Source organism: Tiliqua scincoides, chromosome 4, assembly GCF_035046505.1.
Source record: "Tiliqua scincoides isolate rTilSci1 chromosome 4, rTilSci1.hap2, whole genome shotgun sequence".
NCBI classification, from domain to species: domain Eukaryota; kingdom Metazoa; phylum Chordata; class Lepidosauria; order Squamata; family Scincidae; genus Tiliqua; species Tiliqua scincoides.
In genome coordinates, this window is record NC_089824.1 from 218239480 (window position 1) to 218264138 (window position 24659).

At 45.1% G+C, this 24659-nt stretch overlaps 1 protein-coding gene and 1 pseudogene across 5 annotated transcripts in view; one reads left to right on the forward strand and one right to left on the reverse strand.

The window, feature by feature from the left end:
- Positions 1-6229: 6229 nt before the first annotated feature.
- KCNQ2 (potassium voltage-gated channel subfamily Q member 2) overlaps positions 6230-24659 on the reverse strand; it is a 133537-nt gene continuing 115107 nt past the window's right edge. For 4 of the 5 annotated variants that reach the window (XM_066623295.1, XM_066623296.1, XM_066623294.1 and 1 more), the window contains 2 exons: positions 9644-9767; positions 6230-7001 (listed from right to left, as the gene is read on the reverse strand). In XM_066623295.1, coding sequence (XP_066479392.1) covers positions 6279-7001; positions 9644-9767 — 847 coding nt within the window. In that variant the 3' untranslated portion in view covers positions 6230-6278. Of the gene's footprint in view, positions 7002-9643; positions 9768-24189; positions 24277-24659 lie in introns of all 5 variants that reach the window. The other variant, XM_066623292.1, reaches the window with a different exon arrangement.
- LOC136650495 (5S ribosomal RNA) lies at positions 23170-23287 on the forward strand (annotated as a pseudogene).

Here is a 24659-nt window from a genome sequence, read left to right on the forward strand (position 1 = left end):
TTATTGGGGGCTGCATTCATTGGATCAGGACCATTCTGGTGTCGTTGGATTCCTCTCAGCCTGCCCTTTCCAATGGATTAAGGCAAGTTCACCTACTCACGAGTGAAAACGCGATACAGTTCACTTTCACTTTCCATAGAGATCCATGCATTTTTGTTCTCCAGTTTTTTGACCATAACTTTTTGATAGAAAGGAGATATTTCACTCTGGTTTTTTGCATTGCTTTCTGCTCGAAATTCCACATCCAACTGTATATAATATGATGGGGTTACTCCTAACCATCACAGTTTTAGCGTGTCACCCCCCTGTGCGCATCACCCCCCTGGCCTGCACCCCCCTAGCGACGCCACTGTCACTGACACCTATGGTCAGTGAGACCTCTATGGTCTTCACCTCTTGTGATGTCACCAAAGGTTACTGAAAAAACTCCACAGTCAGGGAATTAGAGGACAGGTCCTCTCCTGGATTGAGAACTGGTTGGAGGCCAGGAAGCAGAGAGTGGGTGTCAATGGGCAATTTTCACAATGGAGAGAGGTGAAAAGCGGTGTGCCCCAAGGATCTGTCCTGGGACCGGTGCTTTTCAACCTCTTCATAAATGACCTGGAGACAGGGTTGAGCAGTGAAGTGGCTAAGTTTGCAGATGACACCAAACTTTTCCGAGTGGTAAAGACCAGAAGTGATTGTGAGGAGCTCCAGAAGGATCTCTCCAGACTGGCAGAATGGGCAGCAAAATGGCAGATGCGCTTCAATGTCAGTAAGTGTAAAGTCATGCACATTGGGGCAAAAAATCAAAACTTTAGATATAGGCTGATGGGTTCTGAGCTGTCTGTGACAGATCAGGAGAGAGATCTTGGGGTGGTGGTGGACAGGTCGATGAAAGTGTCGACCCAATGTGCGGCGGCAGTGAAGAAGGCCAATTCTATGCTTGGGATCATTAGGAAGGGTATTGAGAACAAAACGGTTAGTATTATAATGCCGTTGTACAAATCTATGGTAAGGCCACACCTGGAGTATTGTGTCCAGTTCTGGTCGCCGCATCTCAAAAAAGACATAGTGGAAATGGAAAAGGTGCAAAAGAGAGCGACTAAGATGATTACGGGGCTGGGGCACCTTCCTTATGAGGAAAGGCTACGGCGTTTGGGCCTCTTCAGCCTAGAAAAGAGACGCTTGAGGGGGGACATGATTGAGACATACAAAATTTTGCAGGGGATGGACAGAGTGGATAGGGAGATGCTCTTTACACTCTCACATAATACCAGAACCAGGGGACATCCACTAAAATTGAGTGTTGGGCGGGTTAGGACAGACAAGAGAAAATATTTCTTTACTCAGCGCGTGGTCGGTCTGTGGAACTCCTTGCCACAGGATGTGGTGCTGGCGTCTAGCCTAGACGCCTTTAAAAGGGGATTGGACGAGTTTCTGGAGGAAAAATCCATTATGGGGTACAAGCCATGATGTGTATGCGCAACCTCCTGATTTTAGGAATGGGTTAAGTCAGAATGCCAGATGTAGGGGAGAGCACCAGGATGAGGTCTCTTGTTATCTGGTGTGCTCCCTGGGGCATTTGGTGGGCCGCTGTGAGATACAGGAAGCTGGACTAGATGGGCCTATGGCCTGATCCAGTGGGGCTGTTCTTATGTTCTTATGTTCTTATGTTCTTATGTTCTTATGTACTTCCAGTTTTCAGGAGACTCTTCCAGGTTCTGCAGCTGTTTCTAGGACAGCTGTCTGTACTAACAAATTGTCCCTTTGCCAGCTCTGATAGTGGAAGATGGACAATTTATTACTATAGACACTTGCCCTAGAAACAGCAGAGTTTTTCAGCAATTCAACTATGGGCTCAAAACTCTGGTTTCATGGCACACCCATGTGCTTCGGCACACCGGTTGAAAATCAGTGCACTAGGCTGTCCACAAATCACTCTTCCCTTAGTCTCAGACCCCTCATCTGTAATGTGGGAATAAGAGTGGCCTGCTCTATGCAACATTTTTACTTCTTGTAAAGACGACTGCGATGTTTGTGAAGCCCTTTGTATACTCGGAAGTGTTCCATGGATTGTAAGAATTAGTATTAGACATTTCAATTCAGCCTGTACCACTACATTTAACAGAAACATTTTGCTGGAGAAGATATGACACATGGTGACATCACATCCAGTTAGCGTATCAGCATTACCTGTCACAACTAATGAGCTTAATACTGTAAAATGAGCTTTCCAGGACTTTTCAGTGGGAAAGGGGGGTCATGATTGACATTGTCTCAGAATGAAGAGGGGTAAAAAAAAGAACTGCAACTAGAAGACCCTGTCTCCCTTTAGTCATAGTGGTAAGCAACAGAACATCAACAGCTGTAATGCACCAACAGTTCAACGGTCCAATGTATTTATATGCAAGTGTTCAATCTGTCACCAAAAAGAGCATCTCTCCAGCAGGGATGTGCAGTGGGTGGGGAGGCAGGTAAGGCAGAGACTCCCCACTGCTTCGAAAAGCACTGCCGCTGTGGGGTACTTGCACACCCCCCATAGTGGCAGCGCTTTTCAAAGGACTCCAGGGGGGAGTCTCTGCCTCACCTGCCTCCCCACCCACCGCACGTCCCTGCCCTCCAGCTATACAATGACTACAACCAGTTATACAAGGAATTTAACTTCACTATTCGTGAGCAAAAACTTTTAAAGAGGAAGGCCGAGTGTGAGCTTGCTGGTCTAGAGTTTATTTCATCAGACTTGAATCAGCATTGATATTGGCTAACTCTCTACAAGCAGTGTCTACAACATGTGTGATGTCGTGCAACCCTTGCCTATAAGGGTCAGCTGTGCAGACTCCTGCCACATCTGTAAGTGTGTTGACCTGTTAGTGGATGTCATTTGTATCGATTTACTTAACAGACACTTATGGAATATCTTCATTCATTTTGAAAAAGGTCACTTTGCAATATAGTCCACCCTTTAAATTGGGGAAGGGCACCTTCAGATCCAAGCCTGAATTATTTTTGCTGCAAAATAAAACGTCTTTTACCAGAGCTCCTCATCTAGGCTGTCATCCTTTTATTATGTGCACTTTTCTTATCAGTCTATTAAGTTCATCCCTTTTTGCCAGTACAGTCTCATAAAAATCCTCATCGTGAAACATCGTGCCAGTACAGTCTCATAAAAATCCTCATCGTGAAAATACTAGAATCAAGAGCAAAAATATCCACCTATTATGTGTCTCTTTTATATGACCAACTCCTCTGGGACTACTAAATCAACTTCAGTTGGGCAACCAGATTGAAGAGTGGAAGGAAGTGGGAACTGTGTGCTGACAAAGGATAGTAGAATAGGGGCCCAGTCCTATCCAATGTTCCAGTGCTGATGCAGCCATGCCAACAGGACCTAAGCTGCATCCTGTGGTGGGGGGAACAGTCATAGAGGGCTGCTCAAGGTTGGGGAAAGTTTGTTCCTTTACCTCTGGGTTGCACTGAAGCTGCATCAGCCCTGGAAAGTTGGACAGGATTGGGACCCAAGACCTCAGATACCACCAGCTGGGTATCTTGAAAAGATTCTGCTGTGACATGCCTTGTCAAATGGCCAGTTGTCCACTACATATAGAATGAATTTTTATATTATGATTGGTATTCCATATATCGAGAGTGAAAACAAAAAAGACGGAATACATTGTTATTCTGTGCACAGTAGAAATGCTGTTGCACTTTAAAGCAGGTAACTTGATGCCGAAACTATGGAAGGCAAACTACAGGGACTGAAGACTTGAGAAGAGGCAGCAATGTAGACTGGCCACTGGAAGAAATTGTTCTTCCCTGAGCTATACTGAACATTTTTTAAAAGGAAATTTGAAAATTGGCTTTTCAACCTCTGCCAGTGATTTCGTGTTTGAACATTACCAGCATTTAAAATAGGGAAAGAAAAAAGGAACCAACTAACCAGACTTTTAAATACATAAAGGTCCAAGGCAAGATACCCAGGGAAATTAAGGCAAGCAACCCCAAACTTGGCAGAAGGTTAACAAAACAAAAACAATGGGGAAATCAGGGGATATCTGTGTAACTGGGAATGGGTTGGCAAGAAGACTGAATTACAGGCCAGTCCTATCCTTCCCACACTGCCAGTGCAACCATGCCAAAAAGGCTTCCACTGAATCCTGTTGGGGTGGGAACAGATCGGGAGGCTTCAGCGAGATAAGGGAAAATGTTTTCTCTTGCCTCCATGTAAGCCTCTGAACTGTTAATGGGTCACGTCCAAGGAGAAGAAAGTGGCAAGCAGCCTTGGAAAGGAGAGGATGGGACCAGGGATGTGCCATTGCTTCCAGATCTGCCCCCTTCCCGCCCCCATTTCCCCACATCTGGGCAACTCTTGTTTTGTACCTGTACCATAAGACTTCTGATCTGAAAGCTGCTGCAGACCTTCTTATGGACTTTCAGGCTTCTCCTATGCCTTGTCTGGAGGAGTTGCAAGGCACGATTTAAGGAGAAATTGCTCCCGAGTGGCTTCTGTGAGTGGCACTGCCTCTCTACTTTTTGAGCTTGCAAACGCAGCTAGTGTGGCAATATGGTAGCCAAAAGAAACATGGCTTGGAAGCGCATTGGCTCCTTGAATTATGGATGCTCAACTTGCAGGGGCCTGTGTCAGCACTTCTGCACAGATTCGGTTCATCCTTTGGTGGTGCTTTCACACTGGTGCAATAGTGCCGGGCCGGCAAGAACCAGCTGTTTTGACATCTGTACGTTTCAACTTACGTACAGACCTCCGGAACCAAACTGGTACATAGGTAGGGGACAATCAGCTCAATCCTACCCCCTTACCAGCCCGTGATGCAGCAGCGCTAATGGAGCGCGTACTACATCCTATGGTGGGGAAGTGTGACCAGACAGCCCAAGAGAGATAATTTTTTAAAAAAAAATGTTTAACTTATTTCCTCATAGGCCACCTGACTTAGACCTTGGGTTTCCTTAGACCTATGCCAGCTATTTAGCTGGTTTAATCCAAGGAGCCTCAAGGGGTGTGTTGGGATGGGAAAAGGGGGATCGGATCCCAGCGTGCATGAATACCATCAACCCCCCCTTGCCATTAAGCCATCCCCTGCCCTTGCTGCTTCCCACCCCAGTCCTTCCCAGATCCTCCCCCGAACAACCCATGACCTGCCCCCTGTCACCACCTTACCTGCTCCAGGGCAGCCTGAGTGAGTCACTGGTGCACACATGGGGCCTCCAGTCACGTGCACTGGCAGTCTTGTAGTGTGCAACAGTGGTGTTGCAGTGTTGCACCGGGACTTATAGCAGTGGATCACAAGATCCGCTGCTGTAAGTCCCCAGCTGAATTGGGGCGTTAGCGTATGAGTGTTCGAACGGGCACATACTTACTCGCATGGTTTCCAATCACTGTTTTTTACGACAGCACATGAACTTTACTCCAAGAGGATGCATTTCTTCAATATGAGCTAAGAGTATTCCAAAGAGTGCAAACACATTTAAGCATCTGAGCATGCATATCTAAAGCTGGTCTGATGCCATCCTGCAGATGTGAATTTTTAAAAAAAAAAACCAGAAGCATCTCACGTGGAAGCAGCCTTGCATCCCACAGAGTGTGTTATTCTTTGCACTCAAGCACTCCTACCGAAGCGGCAATCCTATCCCAACCCAGTGCTACAAGCTAATTTTCTTTTTGTTACTCAGGATTTGTGTACGTGCCCCAAACATTTGGGCACCAAACATTCATTGTATCACCCTTTCTAGGGTATGCTTCACCCTTTAAAGATCCTGCTGCTAATTTCCACATAATTGTAATTCAGCTGCCATCGGTTCATGCCCACCACGTGCATAAGATCTGTTTCCCCCTTCCCCAAGGCATAACTAGGGACATGTTTCCTTTGTAACACCAGCATGTTTTTGCATTGTGGTCGGACAGCTCAGTGCCATTACCCATTATTAGTAAAAAAGTGTTACTCACCAATTACTCAACCACTTTCCACTGATGCCTGTGCCCTTGTAATTTAAAAAGTGACCAAGCAAGCACTGTGGCTACCTACCCTGGGGTACAATACAGTTTCACCTACCAATTTTAGAAAGACAGTAAGAAAGAAATTCTGACATTTCGAGGCTTCAAATTATTCACTGCGGTGTTCTCCCCGTGTAGAGAACAGGTTGCAGCACCTACTCCCTCGCCCCCAGAGAAACTGTGACAGGACACCCACAACCTCTGGGTCACAGAATGTTAGCTGTCAGTCTCCTGAAGACACTCACTATGTGAACAGCATAACTGGCCCGTGCTCTAGATGTTGCTCCCTTCACTGCCTGGGGGTTGACCAGCCCATGTCACTGAAAGGTCCCTCACCTGTCGCTGACCTCGGTGGAGGCCCACAGGGTGTGCAGAGATCGGAATCTGTATCGGACTCCCCTTCTGCAATGTAGGGTCTGATTTTGGCCACAGCCATGTAACAGCCGTTGTTAAGGACGTCCAAATTTTCTTTGGACTGGGAAATGCTAAATCCACTGAAGGAACGCTCCAGCTCCTCGTGGTCAACTGAGGGGATTGAAATGGAGGTGTCACTGTCCCTCAGGGCACTCTCAGGGTGCTTGGCGGTAATGTCTTCGTTCTTTGCGTACTCTGCATTGGCTCGGTTCCCGCCACTGTAGGCAGACAAGGAACGCTCGTGTGAAGGTGGTGGTGGGATTCGCACCAAAGAACCGGGATCGCCAACTGGGGAGGTCCCATGGCTTTGCCGCTGGCAGGTCTGCCAGGAAGTGGAAGGGGGGCACGAGTTGTTTGGCATCGTTGTAGCTGGTGGCGCAGAGAAATTCTTCTGTCCCACTGAACTCGTGGAGCGGATGATCTTGATAATGCAGCCACTTTTGTCTATGTGCTCCCGGCTGTCATCTGGGCTGTGATAGGGTGGTGCAGGATCAGGTTCTTTGGAACCAAAATAGGCTTCTGTTTCCGTCGGTGGGATCCCCATCCGTTGCATATAGATGTTGACCAGGAAGTCCAATTTCTTCTCCATGGACAGAACCTGGAAAATGCACATTGGTGCCAGTACCTCATTACTCAAAAATTCATAAACCAAGCAGTCTTGTTCTCACTCCCATTTAATTTTTTTGATGGCTAACTGTGTAATCCTATCTTGCGATGGAAAAGGCAGGCTACGAGGCCTGCACTGTATCCAGAGCAAGACAGGGGCCAAAATGGACCTAGCCGGAGGCAAGGGGAAACTCTTACCCTAGCCCCCGGGTAAGCCACTGCAGCCCCTATGGGTCTCCTCAGACTTGCACCACCTCCAGAGGTGGCATAAGTCTGAGGAGAGTGGAGTGGCTTGGGGTCACTCCACGCTGCTCAGGAACGGGGGCTAGGATCCGGCATAAGAGCTGGGTCTCTGCACCGTCTCCTGCCTGCCTGCCCCTGGGTCCGCTCTCTGCCCGCTGTCCTCCACCCGGAACGCCTCCCTCTTGCCTCCTTCCTGCCCACCCCAGCTTGGCTGACGCAAGGCTCCATCTGTGAGCTGGCACAGAGGCTGGATTCAGTGTGTCCCCTGCGCTGGCCCAGCCAATTCCTGAGGAGGTGCAAAGGTGCTTTAAGGGATGTTTGCAACCCTCCTGGGTCAGCGCAAGGGACTTGTGCCAGCCCAAGAGTGACTCTGGATTGTACCCTAACTCACAGACAACTTGTGTTTAGACAAAAACAACATCCCCATTCTTCTGCAAGTGTGAAATGAAACTGTCCCCCAAGTGATTTGAAATTCTGCAACTGAATGACACTAAGATCATACAATATGCATGTGCTTTCTTATCTATAAGCCAAAGTATTGGCTTATCCATATGCATCCCCAACTGAAACAAAACCTAAATAATTTTTTAACTGCATTTGCTTATTAGCCATGCCTCTGCCCTTGTTATTCATACCTCTCCCATTTCTCACCTTCCTCCATCCCCCCCCCCCCAAAAAAAACCACTACCCAAATGTCTCTGGACCAACTAAAGGGAGCCACAGGATCGCAGCATGGAGGGAAAAGAGTTTGCCCATCTCCCTTCAGTGCAGTCCCAATCCTGATCATCGCTGTTGACAAACACATACGTACACACAGAAAAAGGCAAAGGCTGTGTTCAATGTAATATGCAGTTTGGCCATTCATACGATGATAGGCCATTCATACGATGATATCCCCCTGGGGGCTGGGGATAAGAATAGGCCCTCAGTTTGGCTGTACTTGTCGTAAGAGGCGACTAAACAGCCACCGGGTAGGTGGGACTCGATAGCCTGGGAAGGCAGCTCATCTGAGAGAAGGAAAACTCTGATCCCAAACCTCCACTGCCTTGTGGCTACATCCAGTTATGGAAAAGGCTTCAGGAGTCAACCTCCAGGCAAAATCTGGAGCCGGAGTCCCTGAGGCAGTTCATGGCTGAACACAGTCACGTTCTGGCAACTCCTGCGACGCCGCTGGAACCAACCGTATTGGCCTCTGCCTTTCCATTGGACCATTTCAGCGACGTGAAGAGGGGGGATTTGCTGCATGGGTAACAGCCTATCCTCCATACCTACTTTACCCAGGCTTCGCGCACTGGAGAGGACACTCTGTTCCAGAACCACCATTCAGAGCGTGACACCATGGTCTTCCGAGACTGAAGGATGCCAACACACGATGATAGGCATCTCTGGTAGGGACTTTTTTTTTTTTTCTGCAAATGTTACTCTATAAAATGTCACATATACTGATGATATATGTACCTGAAAGACTGAGTAACTAGGAACTATCTTCTCCGTCATGAGCCTGCAGGACATTCATTCTTAGTATTACACTTTCAGAAGTTAGGCTGCCAATTCGTTTCCGGGCCCAATTCAAGGTGCTGGTTTTGACCTTTAAAGCCCTATACTGCTCTGGGCCAGGGTATTTTAGAGATCGCCTACTCCTGTACAATCCAGCTCGTCCTCTCAGGTCATCAGAGAAGGCCTTTTTACAAGTGCCGCCGCCTAAGGAGGTATGTGGGGCGGCGGCAAGAAACAGGGCCTTCTCAGTAGTGGCACCAACGTTATGGAACTCCCTTCCCCTTGATTTGAAAATGGCTCCCTCTCTTGAGACTTTTCGGCGAGGCCTGAAGACCTTGCTGTTTAAACAAGCCTTCTGACTTCATGGCCTTTTTAACATCTTTTATACATCTTTTAGTTGCTTTTTTACAGGCCTGATTCCTCTATGAACTGCTGTTTTATGCTCTTTTTTATTCTGACTTTTATCTGACTACTGTTTTTATGGTTTCTGTTAATGAGTTTTTAATATGTTTTTATCTGTTTGGTAAACAATGTTTTAATCTGTTTTTAATATGTTGTAAGCCGCCCTGGGTCCCTTTAGGGAGAAGGGCGGGATAGAAATAAAGTTTATTTATTATTATTATTATTATTATTATTATTATTATTATTAGGCAGGTGACAGGGAGTGTAGGCAGAGCCTTCTTGGTTACAATGCCTGTATCTGAGATGCTTTACCCAGAGAGGCACACCTGATACCAAACCTGTTGTCTTTTCTGCGTGAGGCAAAAATCTTTTTATTTGCCCAGGCAGAAGCACTCTCGTGAACTTACGGGTGATGATCATTATATCAGAAGCACCCACACAAAATGAAATTGAAAGAAGGTGAACCTTATGATTTAGAAACTCTTCACGTACCTGCTTTTCCACCTTTCCAAGTCTGCCCATCATGCTTGGATCTTCAGGAAGCTCGCCTTCAGCTGGGCCTTTGGTTCGGTCCTTATCTGTCATTGACGGCCCTCGCCCAACAATCTGGTCCACTCTACCAGGAGCACAAACCCCATCCCAGGAAAAAAAAAACCATGAAGTTAGTGAGCTACTTTAAGAACCCAGACACTCCTCCAAATCCTCTGTAGGACAAAGCCACTGTCTTTCAGCTGATAAGTATCACACAGTTATTCACACCAATAAAGAGAGGCAGCTAAATTTATACTTAAGAAGCAAACACATCTCTCTATTTCTGTCAGCAGTCCTGGTTCAAAACTCACTGTTTCAATTTCTAAAGATATAAACTGGCATATTATGCAGAGTAAACTTGTCCTTTGGGAAAAATCTGGCATACAGCTTATTCTGATTTCCAATTAAAGATCAACTTCAGCAATTGCTAGTGAAAAGATTTGTTTACAAATATCTAGATATTTCTAAACTCATAAATCTATTAAAAAAACTAACGGCCTGGCACACTAATTGCATATTGCAGAGCTAAAATAGATCATGGAAAAATAAATCAACCTAAAATTTCAAATGTTACAGGCCTGCAAAAGTTGACCAAAAAACAAAAAAATCACAAATTTTGAATCCAAGACTTCCAATTTACAGTAACTGAACTTTCCATTGCACCAAAATTTGGTTGTGGTTTTCAGGAAAAGAAACCTTTGAGTCTGAAAATCTTTGACTTCAGGATTTTGTTTACAATGTTTATTTTTGCCTCTAGATTTCCTTAATATGAGGACATCTGCTTAGGGCCAAATGAGTGGTGATTTTCATATCTTAAAAACAAACTTCTCAGAAAGAAACTTCTTTTAGTGGATGATGTATGTGAACTGTTAAGGGATTATAGCAAATAATGTTATTATTTTACCATTTACATTTGGTCATTTATCATAAACCACTTTGAGTATCTTGCATATACAGATAAAGTGGGTTATGACTTCTCAGATAATGACCTCGCTGTCTAAAGCAGTAATAGTCACACTTTTCACAACTTTAATTCCAACCAATATTAAATTCCAATAATTTAATATTGGATCCACTTTTCTTTTTTAAACTCTTTACATCCATCTTTCTCCTCTCTCTAATCTTTGCAATGATTAGATTGCAAAGGTGGACATTCCTCCACCTTAGTGGTTCCCAAACTGTGCGTCATGGCCTGATTTTTGGTGGGTCCCAGAGCAGAAGGATCAGATAACTAATTGCCTCGAGTCCTGAAGCTTTTCAAATATCAGATAACTGCTAACAGATAACTGCTAAAAATCAGGGCTAACTGCCCTGCAAATTGCTCCTGTAGTTTACAAGTGTTTGTAAGCATAGAGAGATAATCTTTTTTCTGGTTATTGGTATGTGTAAATAAATAAACATATTTCTAGGATTTTTTTTAAAAGTCTGGTAAACCTAGGTGGGTCCCAATAGAGTATCATTTTAAAAAGTGGGTCCCGGTGCTAAGGAGTTTGGGAACCGCTGCTCTACCTTCTAATAGGGCCAAAGAGGGATTTTCAGCAAGTGTGGCTTTTCTCATGCTTGCATGACATGCTGAACAGACCAAAATTCCATCTTCTATATAAACCATGAGAGGTAAATGACAGTGCTCTCTCGCTCTCTCTCTCTCTCTGTGTGTGTTTCTGTGTGTGTGTGTGTGTGTGTGTGTGTGTGTGTGTGTGTGTGTGTCAGGAACAGTGGCAATGAATCTGGGATGAACCATCTTAGGTCAGGGTATGACTCATTTCTGAGTCCTGACCCAGCATCTGAAGACTAATGATGTAAGGGTCCAGCTATATTACAAATACTAACTACTCTGTAACCAGTTTCAAAATGATTCATCTGTTATAGCCTCCTACAAAAAATACGTAGACATAATCATTTTGTTGAGAATTCTTTGTTAGAGATCCTCCTCTCCTTATTGACAAGATGTCATGACAGTTTGAAAATGATTACCATTTGTAGGGTAGGTAAGTCTTGGATCATTTTTAGAAAGCAAGGGTACAATCATTACTGGTTGGCTACCATGAAACAAATAGTCCAACACCACTGACTGGCTTCGACTCCTAAAGCACAAAGAGTAATTTGTACCATGGGGGGGGAGGGCTGTAGCTCAGAAAACCAGGCCACAGAAAATCACAATACAGTACACCAATCATGACCACAGATACTAAGAAACATTATCTCTGCTTTTGAACAAGAACAACTGTGTTGGTTCTTCATCAGTCCTTAAGAACATAAGAACAGCCCCATTGGATCAGGCCATAGGCCCATCTAGTCCAGCTGCCTGTATCTCGCAGCGGCCCACCAAATGCCCCAGGGAGCACACCAGATAACAAGAGACCTCATCCTGGTCTGCAAGAGACCTTGCATCTGGCATTCTGACATAGACCTTTTCTAAAATCAGGAGGTTGCACATACACATCATGGCTTGTAACCCATAATGGATTTTTCCTCCAGAAACTTGTCCAATCCCCTTTTAAAGGCATCCAGGCCAGATGCCATCACCACATCCTGCGGCAAGGAGTTTCACAGACCAACCACATGCTGCGTAAGGAAATATTTTCTTTTGTCTGTCCTAACCCTCCCAACACTCAATTTTAGTGGATGTCCCCTGGTTCTGGTGTTATGTGAGAGTGTAAAGAGCATCTCTCTATCCACTTTCTCCTTCCCATTGATAATTTTGTATGTCTCAATCATGTCCCCCCTCAGGCGTCTCTTTTCTAGGCTGCATAAGGCCCAAACACCGTAGCCTTTCCTCATAAGGAAGGTGCCCCAGCCCAGTAATCATCTTAGTTGCTCTCTTTTGCACCTTTTCCATTTCCACTATGTCTTTTTTTAGATGTGGCGACCAGAACTGGACGCAATACTCCAGGTGTGGCCTTACCATCGATTTGTACAACGGCATTATAATACTAGCCATTTTGTTCTCAATACCCTTCCTAATGATCCCAAGCATAGAATTGGCCTTCTTCACTGCCGCCGCACATTGGGTCGACACTTTCATCGACCTGTCCACCACCACCCCAAGATCTCTCTCCTGATCTGTCACAGACAGCTCAGAACCCATCAGCCTATATCTAAAGTTTTGATTTTTTGCCCCAATGTGCATGACTTTACACTTACTGACATTGAAGCGCATCTGCCATTTTGCTGCCCATTCTGTCAGTTTGGGGAGATCCTTCTGGAGCTCCTCACAATCACTTCTGGTCTTCACCACTTCGAAAAGTTTGGTGTTGTCTGCAAACTTAGCCACCTCACTGCTCACCCCTGTCTCCAGGTCATTTATGAAGAGGTTGAAAAGCACCGGTCCCAGGACAGATCCTTGGGGCACACCGCTTTTCACCTCTCTCCATTGTGAAAATTGTCCACTGACACCCACTCTCCTGGTCTTCAACCAGGTCTCAATCCAGGAGAGGACCTGCCCTCTAATTCCCTCACTATGGAGTCTTTTCAGTAGCCTTTGGTGAGGGACTGTGTCAAACACCTTCTGAAAGTCCAGATTTATAATGTCCATGGGTTCTCCCGCATCCACATGCCTGTTCACCTTTTCAAAAGAATTCTAAAAGGTTTGTAAGGCAAGACTTACCCTTACAGAAGCCATGCTGATTCTCCCTCAGCAAGGCCTGTTCATCTACGTGTTTTGAGATTCTATCTTTGATAAGGCATTCCACCATCTTTACCAGTATAGATGTTAGGCTGACCGGCCTATAGTTTCCCGGGTCCCCCCTCTTTCCCTTTTTAAAGATTGGCATGACATTTGCTATCCTCCAATCCTCTGGCACTGTGGCCATTTTGAGGGACAAGTTGCATATTTTAGTCAAGAGATCAGCAACTTCATTCTTTAATTCCTTAATAATTCTTGGGTGGATGGCATCAGGGCCCGGTGACTTATTGATCTTTAATTTATCAATGAGGTCTGAAACATCTTCTCTTTCAACCTCTATCTGACTTAATTCCTCGGTCAGGAGGGGCTGTTCGGGCAGCGGTATTTGCCCAACGTCTTCTGCTGTGAAGACAGATGCAAAGAACTCATTTAATTTCTCTGCCAACTCTAAGTCTCCTTTTATCTCCCCTTTCCATCCCTCACCATCCAGAGGGCTAACCACTTCTCTGGCAGGTTTCCTGCTTCTAACGTATTTGAAGAAGCTTTTATTATTCCCCTTAATGTTGCTAGCCATGTGTTCCTCATAGTCTCTCTTGGCCTCCCGTATCACCTTCTTACATTTCTTTTGCCACAGTTTATGTTCCTTTTCCATTCTCCTCATTAGGGCAAGACTTTAGTTTACGGAAGGAAGCTTCCTTGCCCTTTACGGCCTCTCTAACTTGCAGGAACCCTCCTGGACTTAGTGGAGCCCTTCTTCCTTTGCGGTATACACTTCCGCTGGGCCTCTATTACTGTTTTTTTAAGCAGCCTCCATGCACTCTGGAGAGACTGAACTCTTTTTACCTTCCCTTTCAACCTCCTTCTAACCAGCCTCCTCATTTGAGGGAAGTCCACCCGTCGGAAGTCAACGGTTTTTGTGAGAGATTTGCCCGGTATTCATCCCTCGACGTGCATGTCGAAACGGATCACAGCATGATCAATGTTCCCCAACGGCTCCGTAACACTGACATCTCTAACCAGGTCCTGAGTACCGCACAATATTAAATCCAGAGTCACCTGTCCTCTGGTGGGCTCCATGTCTAGCTGCTCTAAGGCACAGTCATTTAACATGTCAAGGAATCTGGTCTTCTTTTCGTGACCAGAACACAAATTGACCCGGTCTATATGAGGATAATTGAAGTCCCCCATGATTATAACCCTGTCCCTCCTTGTTACCTCCCTGATCTGTTTCCTCATTTCAAGGTCCCCTTCTGGTTTCTGGTCTGGAGGACGATAGTACGCCCCAAGTATTACATCACTCCTGAGGCCTGGTAATTTAACCCACAGAGATTCTATGCTGGAGTCGGACCTCTGCAGAAGTGCGTGTGGCCTCTGGGACACCCAGTGCCTCGGGAACAAAGTGCCAGGTAAGGCACCGCGACTTTAGCCTCAGTGCGAGTTCAGCAGCAAAACACAGTGGGCATAATGGAAACCTGGTGGAATGCAGAAAATCAGTGGGATACAGCAATCCCGGGCTAGAAACTCTACAGGAGGGACAGGGAGGGGCATGTTGGAGGTGGAGTGGCAGTTTACGTTAAGGAAGGGATAGAATCCAGCAAAGTAGAGATTGATTAGTCCTTGATGTGGGCGAGCTAGCAATCGAGAAAATGGTGTGACAGCAAATCTGCTTCTGTAAGTCATTTATGCAAAACCCACATGGGAGCCATAAGTAAGCTGCTCTGAACTTTTTGAAGGCACAGTGCATTTTAAATCTGATAAATGAATAATAAATTGTTTCATGCCCAATTCAAGTGCATCAAGATTTGGGCAACTCAAATTTATAATTATCCTTAGTGTTGATAAACTAGAACTATAGCTTACTGGTCAGTCCTATTCCTCTCATTTTGCTTTCGTGGCCCAGAATGGCTCCAAAGGAGAGGGGCCGCTTGCATGCTACACTGATGCTCCCTGCAAAGCTTAGTGCTTTGTACCCTTTCTAGCTACGCCACTGCAGCCAAACCACATTAAACAGTGGGTAATCTTCATTCTGCTCCAAGAGCAGGCTATTTGCTGTATCCCTCAACCATTAACCCCGGTCAATTTTACCCTTGCATAATACGCCAGGAGTGCACAAGTGATGTAAAGAATAACAACCCCCCCCCCCCCCAAAAATCAACTCTGTTAATCTGTCTGAAACCAAGTTAGTTGTCTGGAGCCGAACTAAAGCAATGCTTCTTATGCAGTTCCGCAGTGTGTAGGCGACAGGTCCATGCAGAAGGAGATGGATGAGAGAGAGAGAGAAAGTTATGAGTTTGAATGCACAGACAAAGGAAGGGGAAGAAGGGGTTAGCAAGACGAAAGGGTTTAAAGCACTTTGCAAATTAAGAGTGCTATCTCAATTACACAGTAACAAAAAAAATTAAAGGAAAAGGGGGAGACAAGAGGCCATTTCCAACATACAGGTGCCTCCATTGGACAAAGGTTAGACTTTTAAAGGTATCTATGTTACAGTAAGAGTTCAAAGTGTGGAGACTGTCAACAATCACAAGGGAATCACCCCTGTTTCCCACAACTGCCTGGGTACTCATGTGGGAGAGGTGCAGGTTGCCTCCCTTTTCATCACACAGATGATATGATTTGGGTGCATTCTGTGCTGTTGGCCAGAGGCACTTGCTTCAGGAAGAGAAATTGCCCTGTTGGGGCCTCTGGATTATTGCACATCAACATGTATATAAACGAAATCATGGTGGGAGAGAGAGGGGGTGTTTGTACCAGTGGGACCTTACACTCCTTTCTTTAAGGGGAAGCTATAAAATCTCCCTTGAGGATGGCAGTTGAGCACCATTTTGAGAGGTGGGGCCATAGTTCAGTGGAAGAGAACATGAACATGCTCTAGATGTAGAAGCTTGATCCCTGGAATCCCCCAGCAGAGCTGGAAAGACCCCTGTCTTGCCCTTAGAGAGCTGCTACCACTCAGAGACCATTCTTAACCACACTCCCCAGTAGTCTGACTGAGTACAAGGCGGTTTCCTAGGTCAATAAAACATGGGGAGTCTGCCTCATGCAGCATCTGCAAGGTGGAGAAGTATCACTCTTGCATCACAAGGAAGCCCAGTAAATTATAAGAAATGGGACACTGACAATCCCACATATATGTATATTGGTATTAAAGCTCTACTATTGAAAGTTGACAATACTAATGATTGAACTAGCTTTGTGCTTTTAGATATTCTGCAGATGAACTGGGGGATTGTCAACATTCCCATGCAAATGTCAACAGTCTTTGCATTTTGGGCATTCAAAGTAACATAGACTTATTTCCTTTGAAGTACTGATGGGTGGTTCTTTTAAGGAAAACTTCTACCTGATGAATGTTCCTAAACAAAGCAAGAAACCATAGTATATGCACCTAAAGAAGTTGGAAGATCAATTAGTTTCTTTCTCTTACAGAAGATGCATAGATGCAAACAAATTTTCAGCCGGATCTATAAAACAGTGATGAGCTTGGATTTAAGTCCAATCAAAACCAATGTGACTGTCATTCTGAACTTAATTTCACTGGTCTTTCAGTAGCTGTGATTACATATCCCATCAGTGTCACTGAGGGCACAATCCTAACCAACTTTCTAGCACTGACATAGCTGTGCCAATGTGGCATTCACTGCATCCTGCAGTGGGGAGGCAGTCAAGGGGGCCTCCTCAAGGTAAGGGCATGTTTGTTACCTTACCTTGGGGCTGCATTGCGGCTAAGTCAGTGCTCGATAGTTGGTTAGGATTGAGCCCCAATTCCTTTCTAGTTACAGGGTGTACTGCATTGTGCACTCGGTGCAGAAATGGCCACTGCCTTCTCTGGTCTGCTTTGCAAACCTCACATGTATTTCAAAGAGGTGTACGCTAGACCAGCAATTTTTAAGTGGTGTGCAATGGCAAACTGATGTGCCATGAAAGGTCCGCAGGTGTGCCATGGGAGGTTGGAGAACAGCAACTGAAAATTGCTGAAAAACTCTTCCAGGTTCTGTGGCTCTAGGGTAACTGCTGGTAGTAACCAATTGTCTGTCCCTCTTCCTCCACTGGCAGAATTCATTACTACAGACAGTTTCCCTAGAAGCAGAGCCAAAGAGCCCAGAAGCCAGAAGTGACATCACAAGAGATGAAGACTATAGAGAAGATCAAAAAGTCAGTGTGCCATGAGAAGAAAAACCATCAAAAAAAATGGCTGCTCTACACTGAAGGGTCGTTTGCACACATCATGGGGTTTTTAAAGATGTAAACATATTAAGACATTTTTATTTACACCTAAAAAGCAACATGTGAACGTGACAAGCATGTAACTGCATACATGTAGAAATACATTCATCAGGGAGTTGAGATGTAACTCCCTGCTGAGTTACACTTGATAGCACACCTTTGCCCAAGATCTCAACAACGCAGAGATTTGCTTCCAATCATGTCCATGACCCCAAAGTGCATGAGTAGTGCACCCCTTCTGAACAGGGGTGATAACCCTAACAATATGCCATAAATGTTACATCTAAGAAACCTGCATGAATGCCTCGGAGAAAAAAGGGAGAATGACCTCTGTATAGCCCTGAACACGTAACCAAGTTTTGCTGGTGCTCACTTTGTGATATGTTAATAGGAGTTTCCATTGGTTTCCGCTTACCTTAACCACACCGAAGAAAAGGTGTACGACTGCAAGTTATGTCAATTATCTATGTATTAATACTTTCTAATAAATAGTGATTAATAGAAAAAAGTCAGCAGAACCATGGTATCTAATTGTGTTTTGATCCATTCATTCTATCCCATTCAGCATGGGACAGAAAAAAGCCTTCACTATATCTGAATAATCTGTAACTACAATTTTCCTTCCTTGAAATAATATTGAAAGAAAAATATAAAACTCTTAGCTCTGCCACGGTGCACTTTTTCCCATGCTTCATTATGCTCCATGCTTTCGGAAACATGCAAAGAGGTGTCTGTAGGTTCACCCGCTGGCCAGAGGCAGACAGCAAAGATGAAAACAGCTCAAATGAAGCAAAAAAAGAAAAGAGGGTGAAGAAAAGAGGGAGAAATGAATTTCAAAAATGAAGAGTTTGGAAATCATGTTCACATGGCCTTTTGAGCACAATCCAGGCACTGTTGCCAACCCCCTTCATCCGTGTCACATGACTGGCTACTTGCCCTCAGACTGGTTACAAATATTTGGAAGGTATCACTGACAATGTGTCTGCTCCTGGCTGTGCCACTCAGAATGACAAAGGCCAGCAGCAAATTGCATGAAAAACCACCAGTCTGGACATACTTTAAGAACTGAGTTACATGTTCCTATAAATCATTTAATACTACCAGTGGCGTAGTTAGAGGGGGTGCAAAGCATTAAGTTTTGCAGGTCCCTGAACACATCGTGCAAGCAGCTTCCCCTCTCCCCTTCCGAGCCATTCCGGACGGCGTTCACCTCCATTTTGCTCCCACTGCCCGGAATGGCTCTGAAGAGGAGGGGTCACTTGCACGGCATATCCAGGCACCTGCAAAACTTAGTGCTTTGCACCCCCTCCAGCTATGCCACTGAGAACTACTTCTCCTCTGATTGTACTTCTTTAGAATGCAACTGGGAGACTGCCTGCTTCCTCAACCAAGATCTGTCCCTCATCCCTCTCTCTGGAGAACTAACACATCACGGAGAGTTCTAGGCTAGAGTCCTTAAATACAAGTTTTTCAAGGACAGGGAGGTTTTGAAGAAGGGAAGCATTTGGTTTTGTGATCTCCCATCAGTAGTCTGAAACAGTACAGTCCTAGGAGGTCTGTACCATGCAATATTTCTAGACATGTACTTTTGCCTTAAGTTTAGATCATCAATGGAAGCCCTCTTCCGGGTAACCCCATTGTCTCAAATGAGATGGATGAAAACTGGGGAGAGAACTTTCTTGGCTGTGGAATCCAAACTATGAAGCACACTTGCCAAAGAGATTTGCCTGGTGCCCACTCTCATATCTTTTTGCTGCCAGGCAAAGACTTTTTTTATTTTCCCACTATAACTTATTATTTGTGTTATGTTTTATGCTGCTTTAACATTTAGTTCATCAGATATTTTTAGACTGCTTTTGTTTTTAAGAATGTTGTTTTAATTTTGGGGTTTTTTTTTTAAATTGTAAGCTAACCTGAAAATATGTGTATTGAATGGTGGAGCATAAAATAAATAAATTCCTATTTGCAGAAAGGGAATAGTGGACATACCTTGCGGGGATTTCAGTGACAATGAATGAGACTAGGTAATGTATTCTTTCACATTAGGGTTAGAGTGTGCTGTCAATTAAAATAAATACGAAGTAATTTATTATTGCTTCCTTTCATAATAGGAACTTTGAAAAGTTTCTTGTTACCTCCCTTCTCCATCATCGTATTTCTAAGCTGTGGTGTGATCACATTTTTGGTGTCATGGACACCAGTCTATTCCTATTCGTGAAAAGGTCAGCTAGAAGGTTACAATCCACTGATCTTAGCAAGGAATGCCATTGAAATACCAGAACTGCTCAGATGTAAACAGGATTTGTTCTATCTATGGCCAATATTACTAATATTGCATATTAGTCTTCCAAAGGGCTTCTTTAAGGTTGTCAAAGTACCAGACAAACAGTACCAGTAGGGTTGTCAAAGTACCCATTAGAATTTGAGACTTTTCTACTTGAACAGCAGATCTCCTGCCACCCATCTACCAACTATATATCCAAATCTCCTTTCGATACTGCCTTTCTCAAAATTCATTACCATAGTAATGGCAACTTGGGCTGCCATTTGAAGAACACAAATCCAGGCTCCCTTGGGCACATGAAGAAGAGATGAATAACACAGTGGCACATCTAGAGGTTTTCCATCATCCATCCAACCTCTATACTGAAGGTTTTCCCTTCAATGGTAGTCTGTGCTGAACTTCTCAGTGTCTATAGACAAACATAAGCTGGATGCAAGTACACATGGACAAGTGCTTGATAGAGCCTGCAATAGTTAGCAGAATATCTGGAATAAATACATAAAGCTGCCTTGTAGGTCTGTAAGTCTGCCTTGTAGGGCAGGAGGTCTGGTCTAGAGGGTAGAGCCTCCATTTGCCTGAAGATAACACCACAAGGTCGACAGTTCGAAGCCACCGGCACAGTGCGACCTTGAAGCAGCTTACAAGCTGAGCCGAGTTATTCCATCTGCTCTGAGCGTGGGAGGATGGAGGCCAGAATGTGAAACCAGATCAGAAAGAAACATCTGAATGTTGTGGTTCTTGAAAGATAGAACCTTCTTTCAACTGTAAAAATCCCTACGGGGATTTAAATAGCCTGCCTATGTAAACCGCCTTGAATAAAGTCTTGAATAAAGACCAAGAAAGGCGGTATATAAATACCTGTATTATTATTATTATTGTATCAAATCAGATCCCAGGTGCTGTAGGCTTATGCCATAGTCTTTCGAGACTGAAGGTTGCCAACCAAACCAAGATCCCTGCTCAGACTAGCTCAGCACTGCCAATACTGATTGACAGCAGTTCTCCAGGGTTTCGGATACGAACTTTCCCAACCCTATCCAGAGATGCTGCCAGGGACTGCAGCCGAGACCTTCATTGTGCAAAACAGGTGCTCTGTCATTGAACTATGACCCTTCAGTTTAGTGCTCACTGCATCCTTGCAATTCATTGTGTGGACCCAGTGACCACGACTTAGGGTCTGAATTGGAATTCTAGCTCAGTTAGGGGACTCAGTGGTTAGTAGAAGATTTACGACAGACAAAAGGAGGCCTTTTGTCTTGTCGCTCAGTATAATTTGCTGCCACAAGACGTGGTAATGACCGCTAGCTTGGAGGGCTTTGAAAGGCGATTGACAAATTCACAGAGGAATGGCTACTAGTCAATGTCTGCTAGTGATGGTGGCTATGCACTACCTCTAGGTTAAGTGGCACTGTGCAGGGGAACAGTGGTGAGAGAACAGTATGCCTTCCTCTTCTGCTTGCAGGTTTCCTGGACTAGATGGGCCTCTGGGGCCTTATCCAGCAAGGCTCTTCTTATGGTTTACAAAGAGTCATGCACTTTCGCTTTCAATACACTGTTTGCAAAATGGAGGATAAAGCGTTGATTAGCACATTGCATTTTTTAGACTTGGAGCTAAGAGCACAATCCACAGTGCTCGATGGGTCAGTGCAAGTCCCTTGCACCGGCCTAGGAAGGCGTGTTCCTTCGGGGGCAGGCCATGCAGGCAGAAGGACATGTTCCGGTCTGCTCTGCCAGATCCAGACCAGTGACAGGTAAGGTTGTGCCAGCTGAGGGTGCGCAGTGGGGGGGGGGGCAGAGAGGGCAGACCAGGAGTGCATCATGGCAGGGTAAGGACAGGCAGTGGACAGGCTGGTGGGCGAACCAGGCCTGGGAGGGGGGGTGGGACTGCTCTCCGGCACTTAGGCCAGATTCTAACCCCCTCCCGAGCAGCCCAGTATTACACTGGGCTCTCAGATCTGCACCAGCAATTTAGAAGAAGGGGAAATAAATCCCCTTATTCTGAGTTGTGCAGCAGCCACCTCCAACCCTGCGCTGGACACTGCACAGGCTGGTTGGCCTACTGCCCAACAGGCTGCCTGATGTTTTGACTGTACACTTGAACATGCAGCGTGAACAACAACTGGGTGTGGATTGCTGATTAACAGGGACAGCCCAATCACGAGGCCACTTGGAGCAGCACCCCTGGAGGGCAGGGCCAAGATGTGCCTAACACTTCACTAGGCATTCTGGTCCTCTTCTAACATGGCGGGAGCAACAGCACAGCAGCAGCAGTCCTCCCTCCAGTGGCACTGGATGAAGAAGTAGAGGAGAAGACAGCTGCCACGGCTCCACATCACTTTGCTTCTCTTTGGTTGTAATGAGTGTGAACTGGGGATGTTGGGTTCCCAGCATCCTCAGCACCTGTTCATTTCAAAGAGGAGAGGCAGGGACCAAGGGAGTGGCGTGCAGTGAACTTTGTAAGTAAAGGCACGGAGGGAGGATGGAAATGCACCTGCTCATTCACCCTCCCACCCTCCATAAGAAGGGTGTGCAAGGGCAGGCACAAACAGAGTTGGTGGTGAGTTCAGGCAGCGCAGAGGCAAGCACAGACCTGCTGATTAGTGTATTGATAGTGTATAGAGTAACCTGAGTTTGCCAAGGTGTAACATGTATTTCAGGATTTTCCTGTAGGGACAAACAAGAGGAGGGGGGAAATGTACAACATTCTGCATTTTAAATTTGCTATGCAAATTATTAATATTATAATACTATTTTGGGAACAGGCCAAGCACAGGCCACCCACAAAAAGCATTTTCAAGTTCTGTTGGTTTCCATGCGCTTAACTCTCCCTCCTCTGAAATCAACAGCACGTAAAAAATGCTTTCTTGGATTGTATCTCACCCATAATTTTGCATTTTACATTTTTAATCAGTGTTGTATAACATGTCATAACCATGATCCATGGGCTCATCTCAGGGGATCTACTGAGATGAAAATGTTTTTACTGCTGTTAAATTTATCTCCACTGAAACAATCCCACCATGTATGTATTCTTCTACCCAGACATAGGGCAAAACTAGATAGCGAGAGGGCTACGACTTGATTTTCTGCTTTTTAAAAAAATGCAAAAATGGTTGGAGGAGGGTAATCAATTGCAAGAGATGGAGGATTAAGCCTCCCTGCCATGCCATTTTCCCAATACAAATGCCCCCTTTAAGTTGCTATCTGCTTAAAGAAAGAGGTGGAACAGGTACCCATATGGAACCTGTATGCACTCTTGTGTAGGGCAACAGCAGCTGCTAGGGAAAGAAAGATTCAAATTGGGAAAACGACATGGAGGGAAAAGATTTCGCCCCTCTCCAATGTCATTAGCTCTACATATCCCTACCCTGCACATGCCTGATCTCATCTGATCTCAGAAGCTAAGCAGGGTCAGGCCTGGTTAGTACTTGGATGGGAGACTGCCTGGGAATACCGGGTGCTGTAGGCTTATACCATAGTCTTTCGAGACTGAAGGTTGCCAACCACTACATATCCCCAGCTGATAGGGTACAATTGATAGAAGTGGGTAGAAGTGGGTAGTGGGTAGGAAGCTTGTTTACTATTATGGACCTTATCACTAAACAGCCTCTGATGAGCTTCCAAGGTACCCAAGGGTTCCCAGGAATAGAGTTTGGATGCCACTGCTCTCATATAATGTGGAGGAAGGATGACAACCACCTCAGCTAAATGGTGCAAAGAATGTGATGGGCATGATCACAGGATCATGTGCAGTGCGTTTTCTCTATTAAGGAAAACTCTCTATGAGTGTAGGGTAAATATGCATTGAGTTCTCCCTGGTTGATTGAAATGAATGAACCCCATAGCGCTGCATGTGGAGTTCCACATACAACCTAGAGTTGATGGCTCTCAGCCCCTCTCTGTGCATAAGCCACGGGCCTTCAATTAGTTAAAAGCTTTCCGCATGCATTTTAACATCATTGCCATTGTATTTTAGTCAGTAGGGGCAAACGTTTGTTCTCTCTATTAGAAGGAAATGGCTATCATTGTTATAAAGGCCCTTTAGCAGGGAGACTGACATTTCAGCAATAGGGCACCATGACTTTTACCATTCCAAGCATAAAAGCCAAAGGAGGCTTGAATGTTTCATCAAAGGAGAACAGATGAGTGGTTAAGTGCCATTTTGCCATTTCCAAGTTTGCACTGCTGTGAAGGCCTGCCTTCGGTGTCTGTAAAAGTAAAAGTTTAAGCATATCCAGGAGAGCAAGCCATTCGGTGCGATGTGTGTTAAGCAGCGCGTGGCAAATACCGTCATTTAACGTGGCATGAAAGGGGTTTGACAGGAAGCAAATGAAAGATTCAGAAACAAGAGGCATTTTTGCAAATCCTAACCTAGGCGAGTATTGGGGCGATCCTTTGGTTGGGTACTTCTTATGCCGGGGAGTTGAAGGGGGCGGGGGACCGACAATCATTTCTATCCTGGCGAAAATAAATGAGAAGAAAAAAGACACCAGCAAAACGCATAATGAAGCAACACGTAGGAGAAAAAGTTGATCGGAAAGAAAAACGCAAAAGACAGGGAGAAAGAGGAGAAAGTTGAAAATTAGATTCCACTCCGAACAGAAGGTAGTAATCATATCACTTGATCGTTTGCGAGAACACCAAATTTTACCCAGGTAATGGAAAGATGTCAGAAGTTTAAGCAACAAAGGAATTGCTTCTTCCATTCAAAAAGCCAACACATGCTAGACAAGCTGGAAAGTTTATGACAACATCCCACTGGAGACGCAGACGCCTTACTCTCATGAGACACGGCACATATCCTCAGCCAGTTTGGGAAAACACAGGATTTGAAGGAGGCA